General features: G+C 40.4%; 1 protein-coding gene and 1 long non-coding RNA gene across 3 annotated transcripts; one reads left to right on the forward strand and one right to left on the reverse strand.

Moving 5' to 3' along the window:
- Positions 1-2793: 2793 nt before the first annotated feature.
- Positions 2794-13618, reverse strand: LOC131132202 (uncharacterized). Of its 2 annotated transcripts, none has more exons than XR_009130323.1 (4): positions 13478-13618; positions 4202-4758; positions 3165-3202; positions 2794-3084 (listed from the first exon to the last, which is right to left on the reverse strand). It is a non-coding gene; the product is annotated as an uncharacterized LOC131132202 (long non-coding RNA). The 2 variants fall into 2 exon arrangements; XR_009130324.1 differs by lacking the exon at positions 13478-13618 and adding an exon at positions 5145-5245.
- Positions 4451-13301, forward strand: LOC131132201 (potassium channel subfamily K member 4). Its single transcript, XM_058077611.1, has 6 exons — positions 4451-4730; positions 8551-8665; positions 8742-8902; positions 8975-9161; positions 11148-11290; positions 11695-13301. The coding sequence occupies exons 1-6, from the start codon at positions 4542-4544 to the stop codon at positions 12268-12270; spliced, it is 1371 nt and encodes a 456-aa protein (XP_057933594.1). The 5' UTR covers positions 4451-4541; the 3' UTR covers positions 12271-13301.
- Positions 13619-19144: the final 5526 nt, after the last annotated feature.

A 19144-nucleotide genomic window follows, 5' to 3' on the forward strand; every position in this document is an offset into this window, starting at 1 on the left:
ACACCCTGGACTGGTGGCCAGCCAATCACAGGGCACATATAGACAAACAACCATTCACACTCACATTCATACCTATGGACAATTTGGAGTGGCCAATTAACCTAGCATGTTTTTGGAATGTGGGAGGAAACCGGAGTACCCGGAGAAAACCCACGCATGCACGGGGAGAACATGCAAACTCCACACAGAGATACCAGAGCAGGGAATTGAACCCGTTTTAACACATTTTCATGAAAAGATTTTGACAAATTTGTGTCTTTCCACCAGAATTTACCTGATTTTCTTGTATATTCTCCTATATTTTCATTTTCAGTAAAAAAAAAAAAAAAAAAGGACAATTCTGGTGTTTGCACCAATAGTTCCGTGCTTTGTCCCTTATTTCATGGAAATGTTCTCATATTTTCAAAGAGTTTAATCTTTTCAAAGTCAAAATATTTCATTAAAATTTTTCGGTATTTTCGCCAACATTTCTCTGATTTTCCTTTATTTTGTCTTATTTCTCTTTTCCTTATTTTCAAAGAGTTTAGTAGTCATTTTATAGTTATAATATTTCATTTATTTATTTATTATATTTTTTTATTTTAAGTTTAAAAAAATAATAATATTTCATATAAAAATAACGGCATCTCTGTACGGAGTTTGCATGTTCTCCCCGTGCATGCGTGGGTTTTCTCCGGGTACTCCGGTTTCCTCCCACATTCCAAAAACATGCTAGGTTAATTGGCCACTCCAAATTGTCCATAGGTATGAATGTGAGTGTGAATGGTTGTTTGTCTATATGTGCCCTGTGATTGGCTGGCCACCAGTCCAGGGTGTACCCCGCCTCTCGCCCAAAGACAGCTGGGATAGGCTCCAGCACCCCCGCGACCCTTGTGAGGAAAAGCGGTAGAAAATGAATGAATGAATGAATGAATAAAAATAATGGAAAGTTCTGGTCTTTTTGCCCAAATTTCCCTGATTTTCTGATAAGTTTTGCTTGTTTTCCAAATTTTGTATTTTTCTGTGTTTTAATTTTCATGAAAAATAAATGATGAAAAAATTATGGTCTTTCCATCAAAATTTCCCTAATTTTCCCTTAATTTTTTGCAAATGTTCCCTCATTTTCAAAGAGTTTAATAGTCTTCTGTATTTTCATTTTCATGAACAAAGGAATTCATGGAAAATTGTGGTCTTTCTAACAGAATTTCGCTAATTTTCTGGAAATTTTCCTTAGTTTCAAATGCCAGGTAAAACAGTCTCCTGTATTTTAATTTCATTTTTAAAAATCATGGAAATTTTTCATGCTGATTTTTTTCCTAATTTTCTGGAAATGTTTTCTTATTTTCCAAATAGTTTAATAGCCTTTTGTATTTTCTTTTTCATGAAAAAAGAAATTCCTGGAAAATGGTGGTCTTTCTACCAGAATTTCCCACATTTTCTGGAAATGTTTCCTTACTTCCAAATGCCAGGTATGGCCAGAATTGGCGTTGGGATTGCAGAGTGGGTGTGGCTCGCTTGTACAGCATACATGCAGCGTCACTTCTGGATGGCCAATTTTGGCCCCATTTTGTCACAAAAATCATGAGACCCCTTAGAAGCTATTTTTATACTATTTGACTTTGAGGTAATATGAATATCAATGTAGGCAAAACTAATTATTTTTACTACATAATAAATTAAGTGATTAAAAAAAATGGGAACTGTGCTTGAACATGCCCCCTCTGCCTGGAAAGGCGGCAGCTGTACCATTACACCAATGTCAATCATTGTGACAACCAGCCCGGGTCAGATTACTCGTCTCTTTTCCCCCTCCCCTGCTTTGGTTTATCTGCAGAAAATCACCCCCTTAAGCAAAAAAAAAAGGGTCCTCCATTGATTGTGGGGCCCTAAGCACAGCTCATGTTCTGCCTGCAGGGAGGGGCGGCTGGTGCAGTCTGCCTGGCAACAAGTGGTCATGGGTCATCATTTTCTCCATATAAAAATGCCATCAGTGACGCTTGAACTGATCAGCTGTTTTTTGTAGACGTGATTGATTGTGGGTCTCCACCCACTCGTAGTGTCGTCTACACACGCGTACAGCAAGGGAGAGGCAGCACGTCTATGGGGCAGAATATCACAGGCAGGGAGGCTGAGATGCTGAGATGATCAGAGCTCAGCAAAGTCGTACGGACCCCACGCTAGTACTCGCATACCAGGACCACGTGTGCTGCTCCACTTCCTTCTCTCATCAAGTCAGCTTGTGTGTTCAGCAACAGCCTCCCTCCTCACCCACCACACACACACACACACGCACACACAGTCTGCCGAGGCACACTCCCCATACAGTATGTGACTGCATGACGCGACTGCAACTCTGCTTTCTTGTTCTTCTTCATATTTTAAGGTAAGTGCACGCTACCCCCGGACACCCCACACGCCCCCCCTCCCCTCCCCAGGTATTAACAGGCGATCACCGGGACCACGCAGCTGCATCAGCAACATCTGCAGTGGCAGACAATGCTATGTGGAGAAGGGGTGGGGGGGTGGGACGCCACCGCCTTGCATTTGCTGTATTTGAGCAAGCGTTTATTTTCTGTGTGATGGCGGCCGTCCAGTCGATTGATTGGGGTTTTTTTGGTGGGAGGCAACTGGAATACGATACTGCCATATAAATCCATTGAAACTTTTCAAACTTATGTTTAAAATGTTGCACTCATCATGAGCTTCAGGTGTTTTCATGTTATCCCAGGTTTCGTTTTTATACTGATCCTTTATCTCGTCAATTAACGGGTGTGAGAACTTGAGGAAATTTTGCCAAGGTTGTTGCTTTTTTTTTTTAAATGCAACCAAAAAGTGTTTTTTTTCCGGTGTTAGAAATATGTATCTAGCAACAACTGGAGGTTTATTGTTTGTTTTCTGTGGAGCTAGAGACTAATGCATTAATGTTTGACTCTGGATTCTTAACAACATTCATTCAGTTGTACCATATATCCAGCCTGACCAATCACAACAGAGTAGGCGAGCATGTCGGAATTTATCCTGCACACAACTTGACATCTTTGGGGTGAACCTTACAATCGTGCCCCACTGGGATCCCATAATCAGTCAATTTCACTTCAGAAAACCCTGAAATGAGCAAGATAGAAAGAGAAATGTAGAGCGAACACAGAAAATCTACTCACCGACTGAGAATCGAACCAGCAAACCTTAAGTGGGGAGTCGACCTGAGCCATGCCACCGTGCACTGAAAACAGCAGATAAATTAGGTTGCACAAAAGTTACAATATTATGGGAATAAAGTTGTAATTCCAAGAAAATTGACCAAAAGAAAATTATACTACTTGAATTTTTTTACATATATTATTAATATTATATATAATATATATAATATAACTAGTTTATATCGACCCTTGTGAGGAAAAAGCGGTGGAAAATGAATGAATGAATATTAATATTTTTAATAAATTATTAATTATTATTAAATAAATAATTATTTATATTATAAATAACAGTGGAATTGGAAAAAAACTGTTACCAGAATAAAGTCAAAATATTATCATAATAGTGATTTTACAGCAATAAATTTGTTATTTGTTATATAATAATGTTATTATATATTATTATTATATATATTATTATAATTTTATCAGCGTGGAATTGAAATGTAATGTAAATATGATGACAAACCAACAAAACAACATAAAGTTGTCATTTTTAGAAAACTTGGTGGGGGAGAAGTTAAAATATTTCCATATTATTTATCAAGAAAGTTGAAATATTTGAAAAATGAAAAAAACAACAGCAAAAACAGGGAAATAAAAAGAGCAAAAGACTGAAGTTCATACTAGAAGTGTATGTTTTTCACCTACTAAGCTGAGATGCTTAGTATAAACATAGATAAATATAAACATATATATATAGTTTGGCCACCCCTGCTGTAGCAAAAGCCCAATGTTGAAAATGGAAAATGACTTTCCACCAATAGGGGGCGCCAAATAAATTGCCCATTCATTTTCAATTGGTAAATTGCCATAGAAAATATAAAATTCCAGTAATAGTGGTATTTTTTTTTGGAAAAGATAGACAACCAACGTGTCCTGAATGAGCGTAGCATTCTGACGTTGGATTGAGGAAAAGTGGGCGGAGTTTTGTGGTTTCCAACAAATGAGGGTTTGTGAATGGATGAACAGGGACTGGGACATTGTGACCTCTGATGATTTTTGGGTGCAGCTGTTGGACGTACCTGATGAAGCATGAACGCGTCCCTGTGTGTCCGCAGTGTCACCTCCCACAGATCCCACGGAGTGTGATGTGGATGGGCTCCCCAGTGGTTACGGATCCAGGGACTCCATCCTCAGACCCGGTGAAAAAAAAGACTGGAAAAGGCGAAGGCGGGGCCGCAAGAGCAGGTTTGTGCAGCTGCAGCAGCACCTGCCTTGTGTGTAGTTTGTGAACACGTTGCAGACGCGTGCGTGACACATTTGAGTTTCCTGGGATGTTTCAGCTGGGATCCGGGCCAAGACAGCACGGACGCCGTCAGGGCAAAACAGCCGCCCACGTTTGAAGTGAGCGGAGGTGCGGCCATGCGTTGCTCCACCCTGCTCGCCATCCTCACCGGGGTGCTTCTGTACCTGGTGCTGGGCGCCGTGGTGTTCCGGGCCTTGGAGGCGCAGCGAGAAGAAGGCAAGCACATGCAGCTGCAGGGCACGTGTCGCGACTTTCTGATGAACTTCACTTGCGTCAGCCCCGACAACCTGCAAGCTCTCATTGAGGTACGGCAGATATTCCCACCTTGTTCTCCTACGACAACAACAAGTAAGGTAGGTTAGTCACCGTACGTTCACAAATAAAATTCCAATGAAACAATTTGGAAATTGTGTCTGTGTGGCACAAACATCAAATAACACGCAAACTATGAAACTGGACTCATATTATACTCCACAGTGGCTAATAGTCTGGAAAATACCTATATACACAACACAAAGGTGACTATAGGGCTGTTATTTCATGTCTAGGGGGCTCTAATAATGTCTTAAACAGGTTTCCTATACTCTAACTACGAAAATATTCCACTTAAAAAACAATTAATCGCGTTTAAAGGAAGGATGAATGTATATACAGTATTAGAGCGGTAATTAATGTATTTAAGTACAAAGTCTGACACTCTTTTCTAAACGTATTCTTACCTGAACACATCAACAACAGCAGCGCAATTCTAACACGATATATGTAAATTATCTTCAACCTGCAAACACGTCCATTTTTTTTCTTTTCGTCCTAGCAACACTTCCTGGTTTTCTCACCAGGGGCACGAGGTGTATTCAGGGACACTCCGAACTCTGGGAATCAAAACGGCATTTTTATTATGCGTGTACACGTGGGTTTAATAAAGAAAGACAAAAACAATAAGTGGCTATCATTAGCTGCCTACGAAGATGTACCATTTGCTGCAGTTAAGTGGAAAATACACTTTGAAAAATACCTTGAACGCAACCCGGGTTAAAGCGTGATTCACAGGCTCTGCTACTATTAAAGATACTGGTGCGGGGCAAATAGATTTAAAGACGTGTGGTGTATCTTTTAGCTTGATTTCAATTTTCAGTTCATTAGGAGTTGTTAATAAATACAAATACATATGATCCTGACCTCTCACTTATTTTACTCTTCATAGAATTGTTCTCCCTCGTTTATAGCAGTTAATTGGCTTCATACCATCCTGCTAAATTAATTTGCAATATAGGATTCAATAAATAGAATGTAATTGTAGTTACAGCATATAAAACCTGTTTATGACGTTCTAAATATAACTTTTAACATTAGAGCTCCACAGGCATGAAATAACACCCCTATTGTCACCTTTACACTCCTATTACTCATTGTTTACACCACTGTTTCCGCAACTTTTATGCTGCAGGGACTCGAGATGGACGAGCTAACCAGGTAGCCTTGAATTTATTTCTTCTAAACCTAAGAAGCCAAAAAACATACCACTTCCACACAGGATGGGAGGATATGTTTTTTTTTCACTCTATCATGATGGACATGCCATGGCTGACCTCATGGCTTCATGTCAGCTCATGTCTTAGTCTTTTGTGTCATTACTGCCACCTAGTGACCAGAATACTACACACCACTTGTATTTACATACTGTATGTTTTGAGTAGTAATAGATTATAGTGTACCAATAAACAGCCATCATTTATTCATTCATTTGAGAAAAAAACACAAATGATGATTAAGCATAGTTAATCTATTTAGTCTAGAAGTATTTGAATGTATTTGACTATATGAATCAACATAATGTGTAGACTGGAGAGGCTATTTGACACGACTTATACTGCATACTGTGCCAAGTACAAAGGGTGCAGAGCGGTAACGATGTGCTATGAGAGGAATTATGTACTGTATGTACGGCCGTGTAAAGCGATCCATCGTGAGGCAGCGGAATGTTGTGGGCCAACTTGTGGTCCCAGATGCATATTGTCATTTATTCCAGTCGTTACTGTATCAGCTTGGAAAGTCATCTGTAGCTGCAGCAGCACTCAAGTACCCAAGTGAGTGGCCTCCAACAAGGTCGTACAAAGATGTAGGGTATGTACACATCGAGTCGTTTCACGAGTCAACCAGGCAGCCGTTTCAGTCAGTCATTCTTCAGATATTCAGCGCATTGTGGCGTTGAGTTTCAGCAAACAAGGTCAACTGAGGTTTCAACAGGTCTTCCATGAATCCAAAGGAGGTCCAAGACAATCTGTTCTGGTCTTTGAGTAATGTGAGAAGTGTCACGCTACTGCATGTGTCAGGGCTGAAAAAAATCCCAGTCGTGATTGTGTGGACGGTGTCGTATTCCTTCTGTTCGATTAGTACATAGTCCTCAGCGACGTTAACAGCTATTTTACCACATGATTCCTTACAACTGCTCCTTCTAACGCAGAGACGTTTGTGAATGTAGACAGAAGCAGTCACGGTGTGCCAGGAGAACCTTTTCAGCAGTTTACACCACGAGTAGCGTCAGCACAACAGCCAGAATCAATAACACACACTCACGCACTGTAATGAGAAACCTCTTTTTCATTATAAGTAATTATTGCAGACTATGAGGGTTTCATCAATTTAGGGTGACCATATTTTCATTACCAAAAAAACAGGACACTCGGTCATTTGGATAAAAAAATGGTTATATGGTCAAAGCTTGCTTTTTGTATGTATGATTCGCTTTTCGTCGAGAACCTGTTTTGGTTGTGCAAAATATACCGTATTTTCTGGACTACAATTCGCACTTTTTTCATAGGTTGGCTGTCCCTGCGACTTATACTCCAGAGCGACTTATAAATGAAAAAAGTGTTTATGTTACATAAACACTGGACACCTTTTCTGTTCGTGTTTATTTTTTTGTGTAGCTGAATAACCATTGTGTTAGCATATCTTACACCTATTTAGCCTGTTCTCCATCTTTTATTAATATTAGAACTTGCCTTCCAAGAGGACATAATGTCTGTTTTGGTCAAGTAGTTAAAATAAATTACCTGCAAAAAATGCGACTTATACTCCAGTGCGACTTATGTATGTTTTTTTTTCTACTTAATCGTGTATTTTTGGACTTGTGCGACTGATACTCCAGACCGACTTATAGTCCGGAAAATACGGTAGTTAAAAATAAATTACCCGCAAAAAATGCAATTTATACTCCGCTGCGACTTATGTATGTTTTTTTCTACCTAATCATGCATTTTTGGCCTTCTGCGACTAATACTGCGGAGCGACTTACAGTCCGGAAAATATGGTATTTAAAAATAAATTACCCACTAAAAATGCGACTTATACTCCGCTGCGACTTATGTATGTTTTTTTTCTACTTAATCATGCATTTTTGGCCTTGTGCAACTAATACTCAGGAGCGACTTATAGTCCAGAAAATACGGTATTTAAAAATAAATTACCCGCTAAAAATGCAACTTATACTCCAGTGCGACTTATGTATGTTTTTTTCTACCTAATCATGCATTTTTGGCCTTGTGCAACGAATACTCCGGAGCGACTTATGTTTTTTTTTTCTACCTAATTGTGCATTTTTGGCCTTGTGCGACTAATACTCCGGAGCGACTTAAAGTCTGGAAAATAAAGTAGTTAAAAATAAATTACCCGCAAAAAATGCGACTTATACTCCGCTGTGACTTATGTATGTTTTTTTCTACCTAATCGTGCATTTTTGACCTTGTGCGACTTGTCCTCCGGAGCGACTTAAAGTCCGGAAAATACGGTAGTTAAAAATAAATTACCCACAAAAAATGCGACTTATACTCTGGTGCGACTTATGTTTTTTTTCTACCTAATCGTGCATTTTTGGCCTTGTGCAACTAATACTCTGGAGCGACTTATAGTCCGGAAAATACGGTAGTCCGTTTGCTCTGTAATTTATCACTCTACAAAACCAAGTACCAAAACCAGGGCTCAGGGTGCATTTGTGATTCATATTTTATAATATTATGGGAATAACATGTAAATTTTATGGAAATAAAGTCAAAGTATTACAAAGAGAAAATTTAGGACGATTGTAGAAGTTTGGAGTTGAATTCTAGCATCATTCCATCCCAGGAGGTGGCAGAGGCCATTGGTGCAGGCGTGGATCCCAACAGTAACGCCACCTATGTCAGCCAGTGGGATCTGGCCAGCGCCTTTTTCTTCTCTGGAACCATCATCACAACAATCGGTGGGTACACTAGTACACCTTGGACGCGCGTCCTGAATGGCAACACGCTTTTTTCACTCTGATTCTGCTCACGCAGGTTTTGGAAACATCTCCCCCAAGACGGAGGGTGGTCAGTTGTTCTGTATTTTCTATGCCTTGGTTGGAATTCCACTGTTTGGTATCCTGCTTGCTGGAGTTGGAGACCATCTAGGTACCGGGTTGAGGAAAACGGTGGCCAAAATAGAGACTCTGTTCCTGGTTAGAGTCCCAAACATCACTGATCCAGCGCTGTGTTGGCTTTGCTTGACCATTGTTACTCTCTACTGACAGAAATGGCGAGTTAGTCCCACCATTGTGCGTGTGATCTCAGCCGTCTTGTCCATCCTGCTGGGGTGCCTGCTGTTTGTTGCGGTGCCCATCCTGGTTTTCCAAAAGGTAGAAGGCTGGACCATGCTGGAGTCTGCGTACTTTGTAGTCATCACCCTGACAACAGTGGGGTTTGGTGACTATGTTGCAGGTAAACACCACACTAGTATGGCAAAAACTAGTGTTCCACTCCAGTCCTGTAGATGGCAGTAATGACTACACAGTACAGTGGAATCTTGGTTGAGAGTCATTAATCCGTTCCAAAGGTTACGACTTTAATCGAACAGATGACATTTTTCCCAAAAGAAATAACGTCGCTCCAATGAATCCATTGCAGAAAGCCAAAAACACATTTTTAGAGTTTTACAATTACAGTGGAACCTCACCGCTAACCAAGGTTTCACTGTATTAGCAGGCTAATGGATTGCTAACAAGGGGTTTTGTGATAAAAAACACATTAAGAACACAGTTGGACTCACACTGTATTCATAACATGACAAGATGCACACCATATTGTACGCTAACCGGAAAAAAAACTGCGAACCAAGGCATATGCCAACCAAGGTGTATGCTAACCAGGGCGTAACTGAGGTTCCACTGCAATAGCAAGATAATAGCCTGCTAATAAGGATGTTTTGTGATAAAAAAAAAACCCACATTAAGAACACAGTTTGACAAACCCTGTGTATCAATACCACAAAAAGACGCTAATTTTGGACAAAAACAGCTACCTGGGGCATACACTAACTAAGGTTTCACTGTAATAGCAAGCTAATACGCTGCTAACAAGGACATTTAGTGATAAAAACTCATTAAGAACACAGTTGGACTCACACAGTGTATTCATAACATGACAAGACGCACACTATAGCGTACACTAACCAAGGCGTATGCAAAACCAGGCGTATACTAACCAAGGTTCCTATTAATACAAGATAATAGGCTGCGAACAAGGACGTTTTGTGATTTAAAAAACCCACATTAAAAACACAGTTTGCGTAACCCTGTGTATTACTACCACAACAACAACAACAAAAAACAGCTAACTGGCTCATGTGCTAACTGAGGTTTCACAGTACTAGCAGGCTAATAGTTTACTAACACGGATGTTTTGTTTAAGACAAATTAATAACATAGTTGGACTCACACAGTGTATTCATAACTTGACAAGACGCACACCATATTTTACAGTAACAGGAAAATTTTGGCACAAATTTTAACATTAACCAAAAAACATGCTAAGCGAGATGTATGCTAACCAAGGCATTTGCTAACTACAGCGTTTGCTAACCAAGGCGTGTGCTGACCGAGGTTCCACTGTATTAGCAAGCTAATAGGCTGCTAACAAGGACGGTTTGTGATAAAATTACGAAGAACATAGTGTAGTAATAACATAACAAGATGCGTGCCATATTTTATGCTAACTGGAACATGTTGCCATACATTTTTGACATTAACCAAAAAACACACTAAGCTAGATGTAGGGTAACTAAGGTTACATTGTATTGGGCTAATCAGCTTCTAACAAGGATGCTGCGCGTGTTTTAATAAAAATTATGCAGTATATTAATAGCACAACATGACATGTGCCATATTGTACACTAACCGGAAAATGAACTCAAACCAAGGCAAAATTTTAGGCTGCAATTTTGGATGTTGACCAAAAAACACGCTAACTGTGGGGTGTACGCTCAGCAAGGTACCACTGTAATTCACTGCAGCGCCCTCTGCTGGATCAGGTTGTTCACAGCCTCACTTGGCCCCAATGTAAGTGGACTGTAACTGTAAAAAGGTGTAAATAAATAAGATAGACAGAATGAGTTTCTCGTCTTTAGATGGAGATTTTGCTAACTGTGATCAAAGCAGGTTGCTTTAGCTGTTTGCATGTTTTCATCCATCCATTATTGATCGGAAGCTAATGTGCTGGTAAAATCTTAACAAGTCAGCTATAAACATGCAGGCATTTCTTTCACTTTGCTCAGGTGGTTTTCATTTTCCCAGTAAATTATTCATGATTTTTTTGTATGAGTGATGAAGTATTGATCGTTACATCTTCTCTATTGGTGCCCTCTGTCTTAAATTTTGATTCAAATGGCTTGAATAGAAGTGTTGACGTAACATACTGATGCTCCTTAAGGGGATTCGGGACTGGAGGGCAGTGACCACTGGTACAAGCCTTTGGTGTGGTTCTGGATCTTGCTGGGTCTTGCCTACTTTGCATCCGTCCTGTCAATGATTGGGAATTGGCTTCGAGTTTTATCGAAGAAGACGAGAGCTGAGGTACGTCTTCTCTCTTGCTGTCATTGCTGAATGAATGAAAATGAGTCGTCTCCTGTGGGTGGCTGGGCTCTCCCTTGGAGATAAGGTGAGAGGCACTGTCATCCAGGAGAAACTTGGTATGAAACTGCTCCTCTGCTTTGAGAGGAGCTAGATGAGGTGGCGCGGGCATCTGGACAGGATGCTTCCAGGACGCCTCCCTGGGGAGGTGTTCAGGACACATCCGACCGGCAGAAGGTCTCGGGGAACACCACTGGAGAGATTATGTCTCTCAACTGGCCCGTGAACGGGATCCGCCGGAGGAGAGGGAAGTCTAGGCTTCCCTGCTTAGGCTGTACCCCCGCCCCCCGACCGATAAGCGGTAGAAGATGGAGGGGTGGATTGCTGATTTGATTTTTCTCCGCTAGATGGAGGAACTGCGAGCCCACGCCACGGACTGGACACAGAATATCCAGAATATGGATTTTCGGATCTCTGGAAAAATTGACGATCCCTTCCGACGGCGTCGGCGAAGACGGCGGCATGGCGCTCGCAACCACGGCCACGGGGGCTCAGCTCCTGGAGCCCATGAGGGGGAAGGAGAGCAAAACGAGAGTGAAACTGATTCTGAATCCTATTCCTCTTACACCTCCTACAGTGGATCAGAGTCTGGATCGGAGTCAGAAACCACCCAAACAGAGCAGGTGCCCGAGGAAAAGAAGGACCCCCACCTTTCTCAACCTCTGGACTATTTTGGAGAGAACCTGGCCTTCATTGACGAGTCCTCGGATGCTCAGAGTGCTAAAGTACACGTGGATCCTCAACTGGATCCAACCCAACCGAGTCCTAAACGTCCCGGTTCACACAAGCGGAGGCGTCACAGGAAGCCTGTCCCACGGAGAAGCTCCAAAACTGATGGAATCAAACGGTCCAGCCTTGGCAAACAGGAGCACAACGGAACACCGCAGCCGGTTCCAAATGTACCGCTGAATCCACAAGCTTGAGAAAGAAGCCACAGTAGCCACGTTTACATGAGGAGTTTTTCCTCTTTCCGAATGGCTTTTCCGAAAACAATTGTATACATGGAAAGGAATATTCCAATCCGCTATAAACCGATTTAAGCCGCTATAAACAGAATAGTAAATGGGGCATGCGCAGTAAAACGTAAACATCAACATCACGTGATACCGACTTCCCCGAGTTTTTCTTTCCCTTGTTGGAATAACTCCGTATTGCCAGTTTTTCCTTCGTCCAGTCTTGAAATTAGAATCAGTTTGGATCAAAAACAAACTTTCCTCCTCCTCCATTTTTAAAACTGAAGAACGTCTCGAGCTGCATGTTACGTAATATTTGAGCATGTGCTTAGATAATTAAACTTAAATAATTTAAATAATAAAAGAAATAATATCTAACTTAATTAGATCATTTTAAACAGGAAACCGCCAATAAACAACAGAAAACGAACACGACAAAGAAGAAGGCACAACTTTCCGTTTTCCGTGGGTACAAGATACTTCGATCAGATCGGGGAAAGGAATAATCCACACCTGTGAATCCGATTATATGTTCAGTCGGTTCATTCGTATTCGCACTTTTCTTTCGAAACGAGGTGTATACAAAGGTTACATTCTTTCCATTTGGGGAAATAAAACAAATGCAATTGGAATATTTGGGTCCATGTATACGTGGCTAGTGTTAGCACAGGAAATGCCTCAACAAAACAAAGTCCCCACAGCGGGATTGACAGGAATGATTAATGTAGCAAGCTATTTGTGTCAATGAATTGTATATTTGCAGGCACATGGAAATGTTGCACAAGCGTTGGCCTTTGCAGATGATGTTTTTACTTTAGCACGTATGCCTTAATCTAGTGACAGTACTGTAATGTATGCCTCCTACAGTACGCTTCTTTTACTGTCTAAGGAATTGCTGCTCTCTGCTGGACTGAGAGAGAATCATCACATTTCGTTATGTATGTTAATTAGCATATGTTGGTTAGCATATGTTCATTTAGGGCTGTCCAAAATCACACTTTCTCAGGGCTAAATGTGTGATTTCGTTAATTACTTGAAGGTTTTTAGCGTAATTGTAATGGCAAGCCATACCACAGGGGAGCCTGTGGTAAGTCTGACGCTCGTTTATAACTTTATTCTGACATGAACACGTCAACAGCACTGAATTTCCAACATCATATAAGTAAGTCCAACTCACAAACACATCCCTCCATTTGTCTTCCGTATGACACTTCCTCCTTCTCGCCGCTGCCGAGAGGTGCATTCAGGTACACTCCGAATATCACAGCAATCTTGTTATTATGCATGTACGCGTGGTCGAAGTAAACAGAAAGACAGGGGACAACAATAAATTGATATTCTTATCACTCACTTCGTAGCTCTTAATGCGGAAGTACAACGTGCTGCATTTAAGTATGCTCCGAAATCCTAGAACGTACGTTCATATTCAACTACATCTATCATTCTGTTTAAAAAATACAGTATAAATGGGCTGCTTCAGAGGTTAATCACAATTAATTAATTGGAAAACTGATTAATATGATGACATTTATAACATGTAATCATTTGACAGCCCTAATTTCATTATTATTTAGCCATCCCAGATCATGCAAAAAAGGTTCAGGAAGGAGAAACCATACAACTGCTGCTTTGGTACATTGCCTGCCAACAAATTTGTGAAGAGTCAAACTTTTTTGGTGTTTAACGCAACTTTTTATATGACAATGAATGGCAATGGTTGCATTTTGATTGCCTTATGCGGTAATCTTACTGGACCCACATATATACGTATATACGTATATTTATATATATATATATGTACTTACATACAGTACATAGGTATACTGTATGTATAAAATAAAGACATGAAATGCAAGCACTGTGTCGACCACTGTTTACTGTGTCAACAAAGTGCATGATGGCATTGCTGATTCATGTCATCTGTGCCGCATGTACTGGACCAGTTAAGACTGGAACCATTACAAATACCCACCTTGAACTGCTTGAACCGTGCCTTGACATCTGCCCTACACCTCAAAGCAACACAAAGGTCAAAACACGTGTAAAACCTCAACCAGGAGGCTTTAAATACAGGTTTTACTGGAAGACTCAAGCTGAGGTACTTCTTCTCACTCGCTGTCATTTATATTGCTTCATTACTGATTTTGAGATTAGTTTTCTCCTGAATTTCACAGGTTTCAAGCAGGATTCCTTATCTGTAAATCAAGTATTTTCATGGTCAGAGCATAGAAAACATTTCTACGACCTGAATACAGTTTTAAACGTGATTTGCGTTCTCTAGACATGAAATAGCACCCCTATAATCACCTTTACATCCATTTATCCAATTTGGTTGACATTCATTCATTCATTCATTCATTTTCTACCGCTTTTCCTCACAAGGGTCGCAGGAGGTGCTGACCCTATCCCAGCTGTCTTTGGGCGAGAGGCGGGGTACACCCTGGACTGGTGGCCAGCCAATCACAGGGCACATATAGACAAACAACCATTCACACTCACATTCATACCTATGGACAATTTGGAGTGGCCAATTAACCTAGCATGTTTTTGGAATATGGGAGGGAACCGGAGTACCCGGAGAACCGGAGAAAACCCATGCATGCATGGGGAGAACATGGAAACTCCACACAGAGATGGCCGAGGGTGGAATTGAACTATAGTAGACATAATAAGACAAAATAAAAGAGCTCAATTTTTATTGGCACAGAGGGAGTATTATATTCATAAAATTAAACATATAACCTGATAAAGGAGGTTTAGCGCCACATTGAAAATAGGAAAACCGTAAATATTGACTATTTGAACAAGATGCCACACTCACAATGGCAACTATAAAAATATCTATTGATCATTAATAAATGAATAAATAAATAAAAATTAACATAAAATTAGACATAAATGAATTAACTAATTAACTAATTAAATATTTTAATATTTTAATATTTTAATATTTTAATATTTTAATATTTTAATATTTTAATATTTTAATATTTTAATATTTTAATATTTTAATATTTTAATATTTTAATATTTTAATATTTTAATATTTTAATATTTCATTTTTCATTTTTCATTTTTCATATGTTAATTAAATATAGGTAATTAAAAAACTTTTTTTTTTTAAAAATTTTCAAAAATGAAATGAAATCATTTCAAATGGACCTCTATAAGGCACCATCAGTGGTGGGCGGGAATATCACAGGAATATCCCACTAGTGGACAAAAATTGGGGACGGCCAATCACACATGAGTAGGAAACGGCAGAGCCAATCGATGAGCTTGTGGGCTGTCTAAAGGGAAACAGGCTTCAGCTCTAGTGGCCATTATCCGCTTGGTCCTAGTGCTTGATATTTTACAGTAAAAACTGCAGGAAAGAAAACTGCCTTTTGGGACTTTTGACGTTACCCAGTTCCTGTTCCACAATAGACATTCCTGGATGAATTTGGTTTGGAACAACATTAGAACCCTGACCTCAACCCCATAAAACACCTCTGGGATACACACTGTCAAAAACTTGTAGAAAGAGTGGAAGCTTTATAGCAGTAAATCCATATTTTCTTTCATCATCACTTTGTATGGAAGGCCAGGTGTCCCAATACATCTGTCTACATCGTGTATGCCAGTGCGGACAAATTAAGCTCAGGCTGCAAGTATGGAATAGCACGCATACTGACAAGAACCACTCATGCCTTGGTGGACTAAGGACTATGCCTTATAAATAAGAATACCGTTTGATATGAAACAGGTCGGCAGAGTCAGGCAGTCAGAAACAAGCTAACAAACCCTGGAGGACTCAAGTCAAAGGCAAAAAGATGGAACAGCCTAAACACATACAGTAAAGAAGAGATGAGTGGCACATGGAAGCAGGATTAAACATACTAAATATACACAAGAGGTGCGATGATGATTGCGGACAGGTGATACACAATGACAGGAAGTCAGGTTTCTGCAATGCGTAACGGTTGCGAAACAATAAATTATAATGAACATATGTCAAAATACTGTATTGTGGTTGAAAAGGGTGTTTTGTGTTAACATTTTGGCCTTCAGGAACAGATTAACTGAATGTACATGATTTCTGGTGGGAAAGGTTGATTTGGTTAGTGTCGGTTTCAGTTTAAGTCGGACCACTAACTGAGGTTTCACTGTATGTAATAGGGATGTCCGATAATTGCGATAAATGTGATATGAATTGATATCAGTATCAGATTTTTTCCCCAATCATTAAAAACAATATTTAAAAAATGCTATATACAATACATGTGTTCATTCCACCACAGGAGACATGTCATGTTACAAAAAAGCCAATATCTAACAGTATTTATTAGAAATTATTACTGATTAGGGTGAATGGGATGGGTTTTCTGTGGGGAAAAAAAATATGTAGAGAAAAAACACAAATGTGAAAGTAAAATAAAATGTACAGCCCCTCATTTATCAGGGTTCAGCTGAAATGAATTCCCACAAAGTATATTTTGAAACAATATTAAGAAACTGAATGTAAATATGTAAATAATGTGTGAATGTAAATAACAACCCAATAGTAACTTTTACACTGCTATTGTTCTTTGTTTTAAATCACATTGCCCAGGCTACGAGATCATTGGAGCGATAAACACACGGCCAGCGCTAGCATAGCCAGCTAACTAGTTAGCCTCTCCAATTTACTTATTTTAAACTGAAGAGTTTCAAACAAAGTGCCGAAGCTGGACGAAGAAGCCAAAACCTGACCACTTCCACACGGAATGAGAGGGGAATCTTTTTTCCATTTCATCTCAGTCTGGGCATGTCCTTCCCAGCCTTGGCTGGGCTGTGCTGTACTGGCTTGGTAGCCCGTCTTCTTGCAGTGTGAAATGTGTCATAACATTACCGACACCGAGTGATCAAAACACATAACTTTTCCTTTCAAAATAGCATTTATTATACAGTGAATATAGGTAAGAAATAATAGCCGAACGGCGATACAGCGAGGGAGGACTGCATTTGGCATTCTGTTTGAGGTTTCTTCCCTAGAGGGAGTTTTTCCTTGCCTCCGTGGCCCAGAGCGATCTCATGTGGGGTTCTCTTTAATGTACCGTATGAGGATCGTGGGTGTAGACTTGTAAAGTGGAACCGTTTTAATGAGAGACCATGTATGATTTTATTTTTGTAATACGCCACAGGCCGCAAATAGCAGTGACTTCGGACACCCCTGTCTCAATCGCATCTCAGGTCTGCACACTTGCACAGGTCTGCATTTGTAAAGGACTATAAGCGGGATGTCACATGTATGCAAGCATGACGGGTAGTACAAACCCAGTCAGTATTTAAAAGCGCCCCCAGCCCTGTCCCCTGGCAAATTGACAGTTTATTGTAGCATGTATAAAGATGACAGGCAGCCTTCTGGCATGACAATCAGGAAGTCAGCAGGCTGTGATGATGTGCACTGGCAGTGGGTGACCTTTTACTGGAGGACACACACACACACACACACACACACACACACACACTGACAAACACTCAGCTGCTAGAATGTCATGAAGACGGCTGCTGCTCTTTTCCTACTGCTGCCACCAGAGGGAGGATTGTGACTCTTATTTCTACCATAAGACTACGGTTACAATTGGTCACATTTCTGCTAGGAATAAAACTGTGTGACTGCAGCAAATCTCAAACACATGGCGGTGTCAGTCGCATTGCATTCACAATGCTTATATTCTGTTAAGTACTTTTCCATTCATCTTTGTTATCAAGCTGTGAACATGTTAAAGCTGCACTGTGTGCACCCTGCTAAATGAGCAGTAATGTGTATTCCCACCAAAGCCGTGATGTACTGTAAATTGTGTAAAATATGATTCATTGATGCAGTAATGCTTTTCCTGCGTGAACAACAAGCACAAAGGCCTCTTATTTATATGTAGTCTATCAGCTGACACCTGTCTAAGGTCAGGGCCTGCTGTATAAGAAGCCCTCCAGGGAGCCCAGCTGGCATTCACGGTATGTTTTTGAACCCCCCATTCAATATAGTTAGTTCAAGCACGTCCTTTATGACATATCCAATCTTGGAATGCAGTAAAATGCGTGTAACAGTAAATCATATTTGTGATTTATATGCAAATTCAAAGTCATTCTCAGGCCTGCAAAGCCAGGTTGCTCATGCACACTGCACCAGCATGACACAGTCCCGCAGAATTGCAGCGTCTGCAGCAGAGACTCGGTGACCTTGCTTCAAGGTCGCAGTGACACTGCCGTCAGTTTTTCCTCCCGACCATCCGGCGCCCACAGCACCGTTTTGCGCCCGACCACAGCGAGGCGCACCTTTTTAACGCAGCTTTACAAGGAGGGGGTTTTGGTTAGTCACACGCCGTGGGCTAAATATCAACTATCAATAGATAGACGTGTCTTTGGAAATAAAAATGTGTTGTCTTATTCTGAAAATGGACAGGACTGTCAGATGGGGCGCTGAGATGGGTTGAATTTTGGGTTAGTGTTACATGGTGTGTCCCATCTCTCAACTCACTGAGGTGAGGTGAGCCACAGTCACAAGACCAGAAGCATGACTACATTTTCCAAAGAGGTGCACCCTCTAGCTTTCTCTCTGCAGCACTCCCATAGAGCTTAGGCTCATTGATGTAAAGGCAAAGGGACAATGTTATTTAAATTATATTGAGTTTCAATAAGGAGGCTAATATATTATATGTATTATCTAGTTATGCATGATTTAGGATTTGGTGATAGCACAAGGACATGTGCAACTTCAAGTTAACTGTTCTATTTTCTCCTTTTTTTTTAAATTCTCTTACAAGAGTCGCTTGCCCCCGTTATGAAGTTGATGACGCTATTGTATGATACGTACTGACGTCAC

Source organism: Doryrhamphus excisus, chromosome 7 (genome assembly GCF_030265055.1).
Source record: "Doryrhamphus excisus isolate RoL2022-K1 chromosome 7, RoL_Dexc_1.0, whole genome shotgun sequence".
Classification (NCBI taxonomy): domain Eukaryota; kingdom Metazoa; phylum Chordata; class Actinopteri; order Syngnathiformes; family Syngnathidae; genus Doryrhamphus; species Doryrhamphus excisus.

Bases quoted from the DNA above. Each gene is read 5' to 3' on its own strand.
- LOC131132201 (XM_058077611.1), top strand. From the start codon at position 4,542: ATGCGTTGCTCCACCCTGCTCGCCATCCTCACCGGGGTGCTTCTGTAC. The intron at 4,731-8,550 runs GTACGGCAGATA...ATTCCATCCCAG, and splicing joins ACCTGCAAGCTCTCATTGAG to GAGGTGGCAGAGGCCATTGG. The intron at 8,903-8,974 runs GTTAGAGTCCCA...CTCTACTGACAG, and splicing joins AAATAGAGACTCTGTTCCTG to AAATGGCGAGTTAGTCCCAC.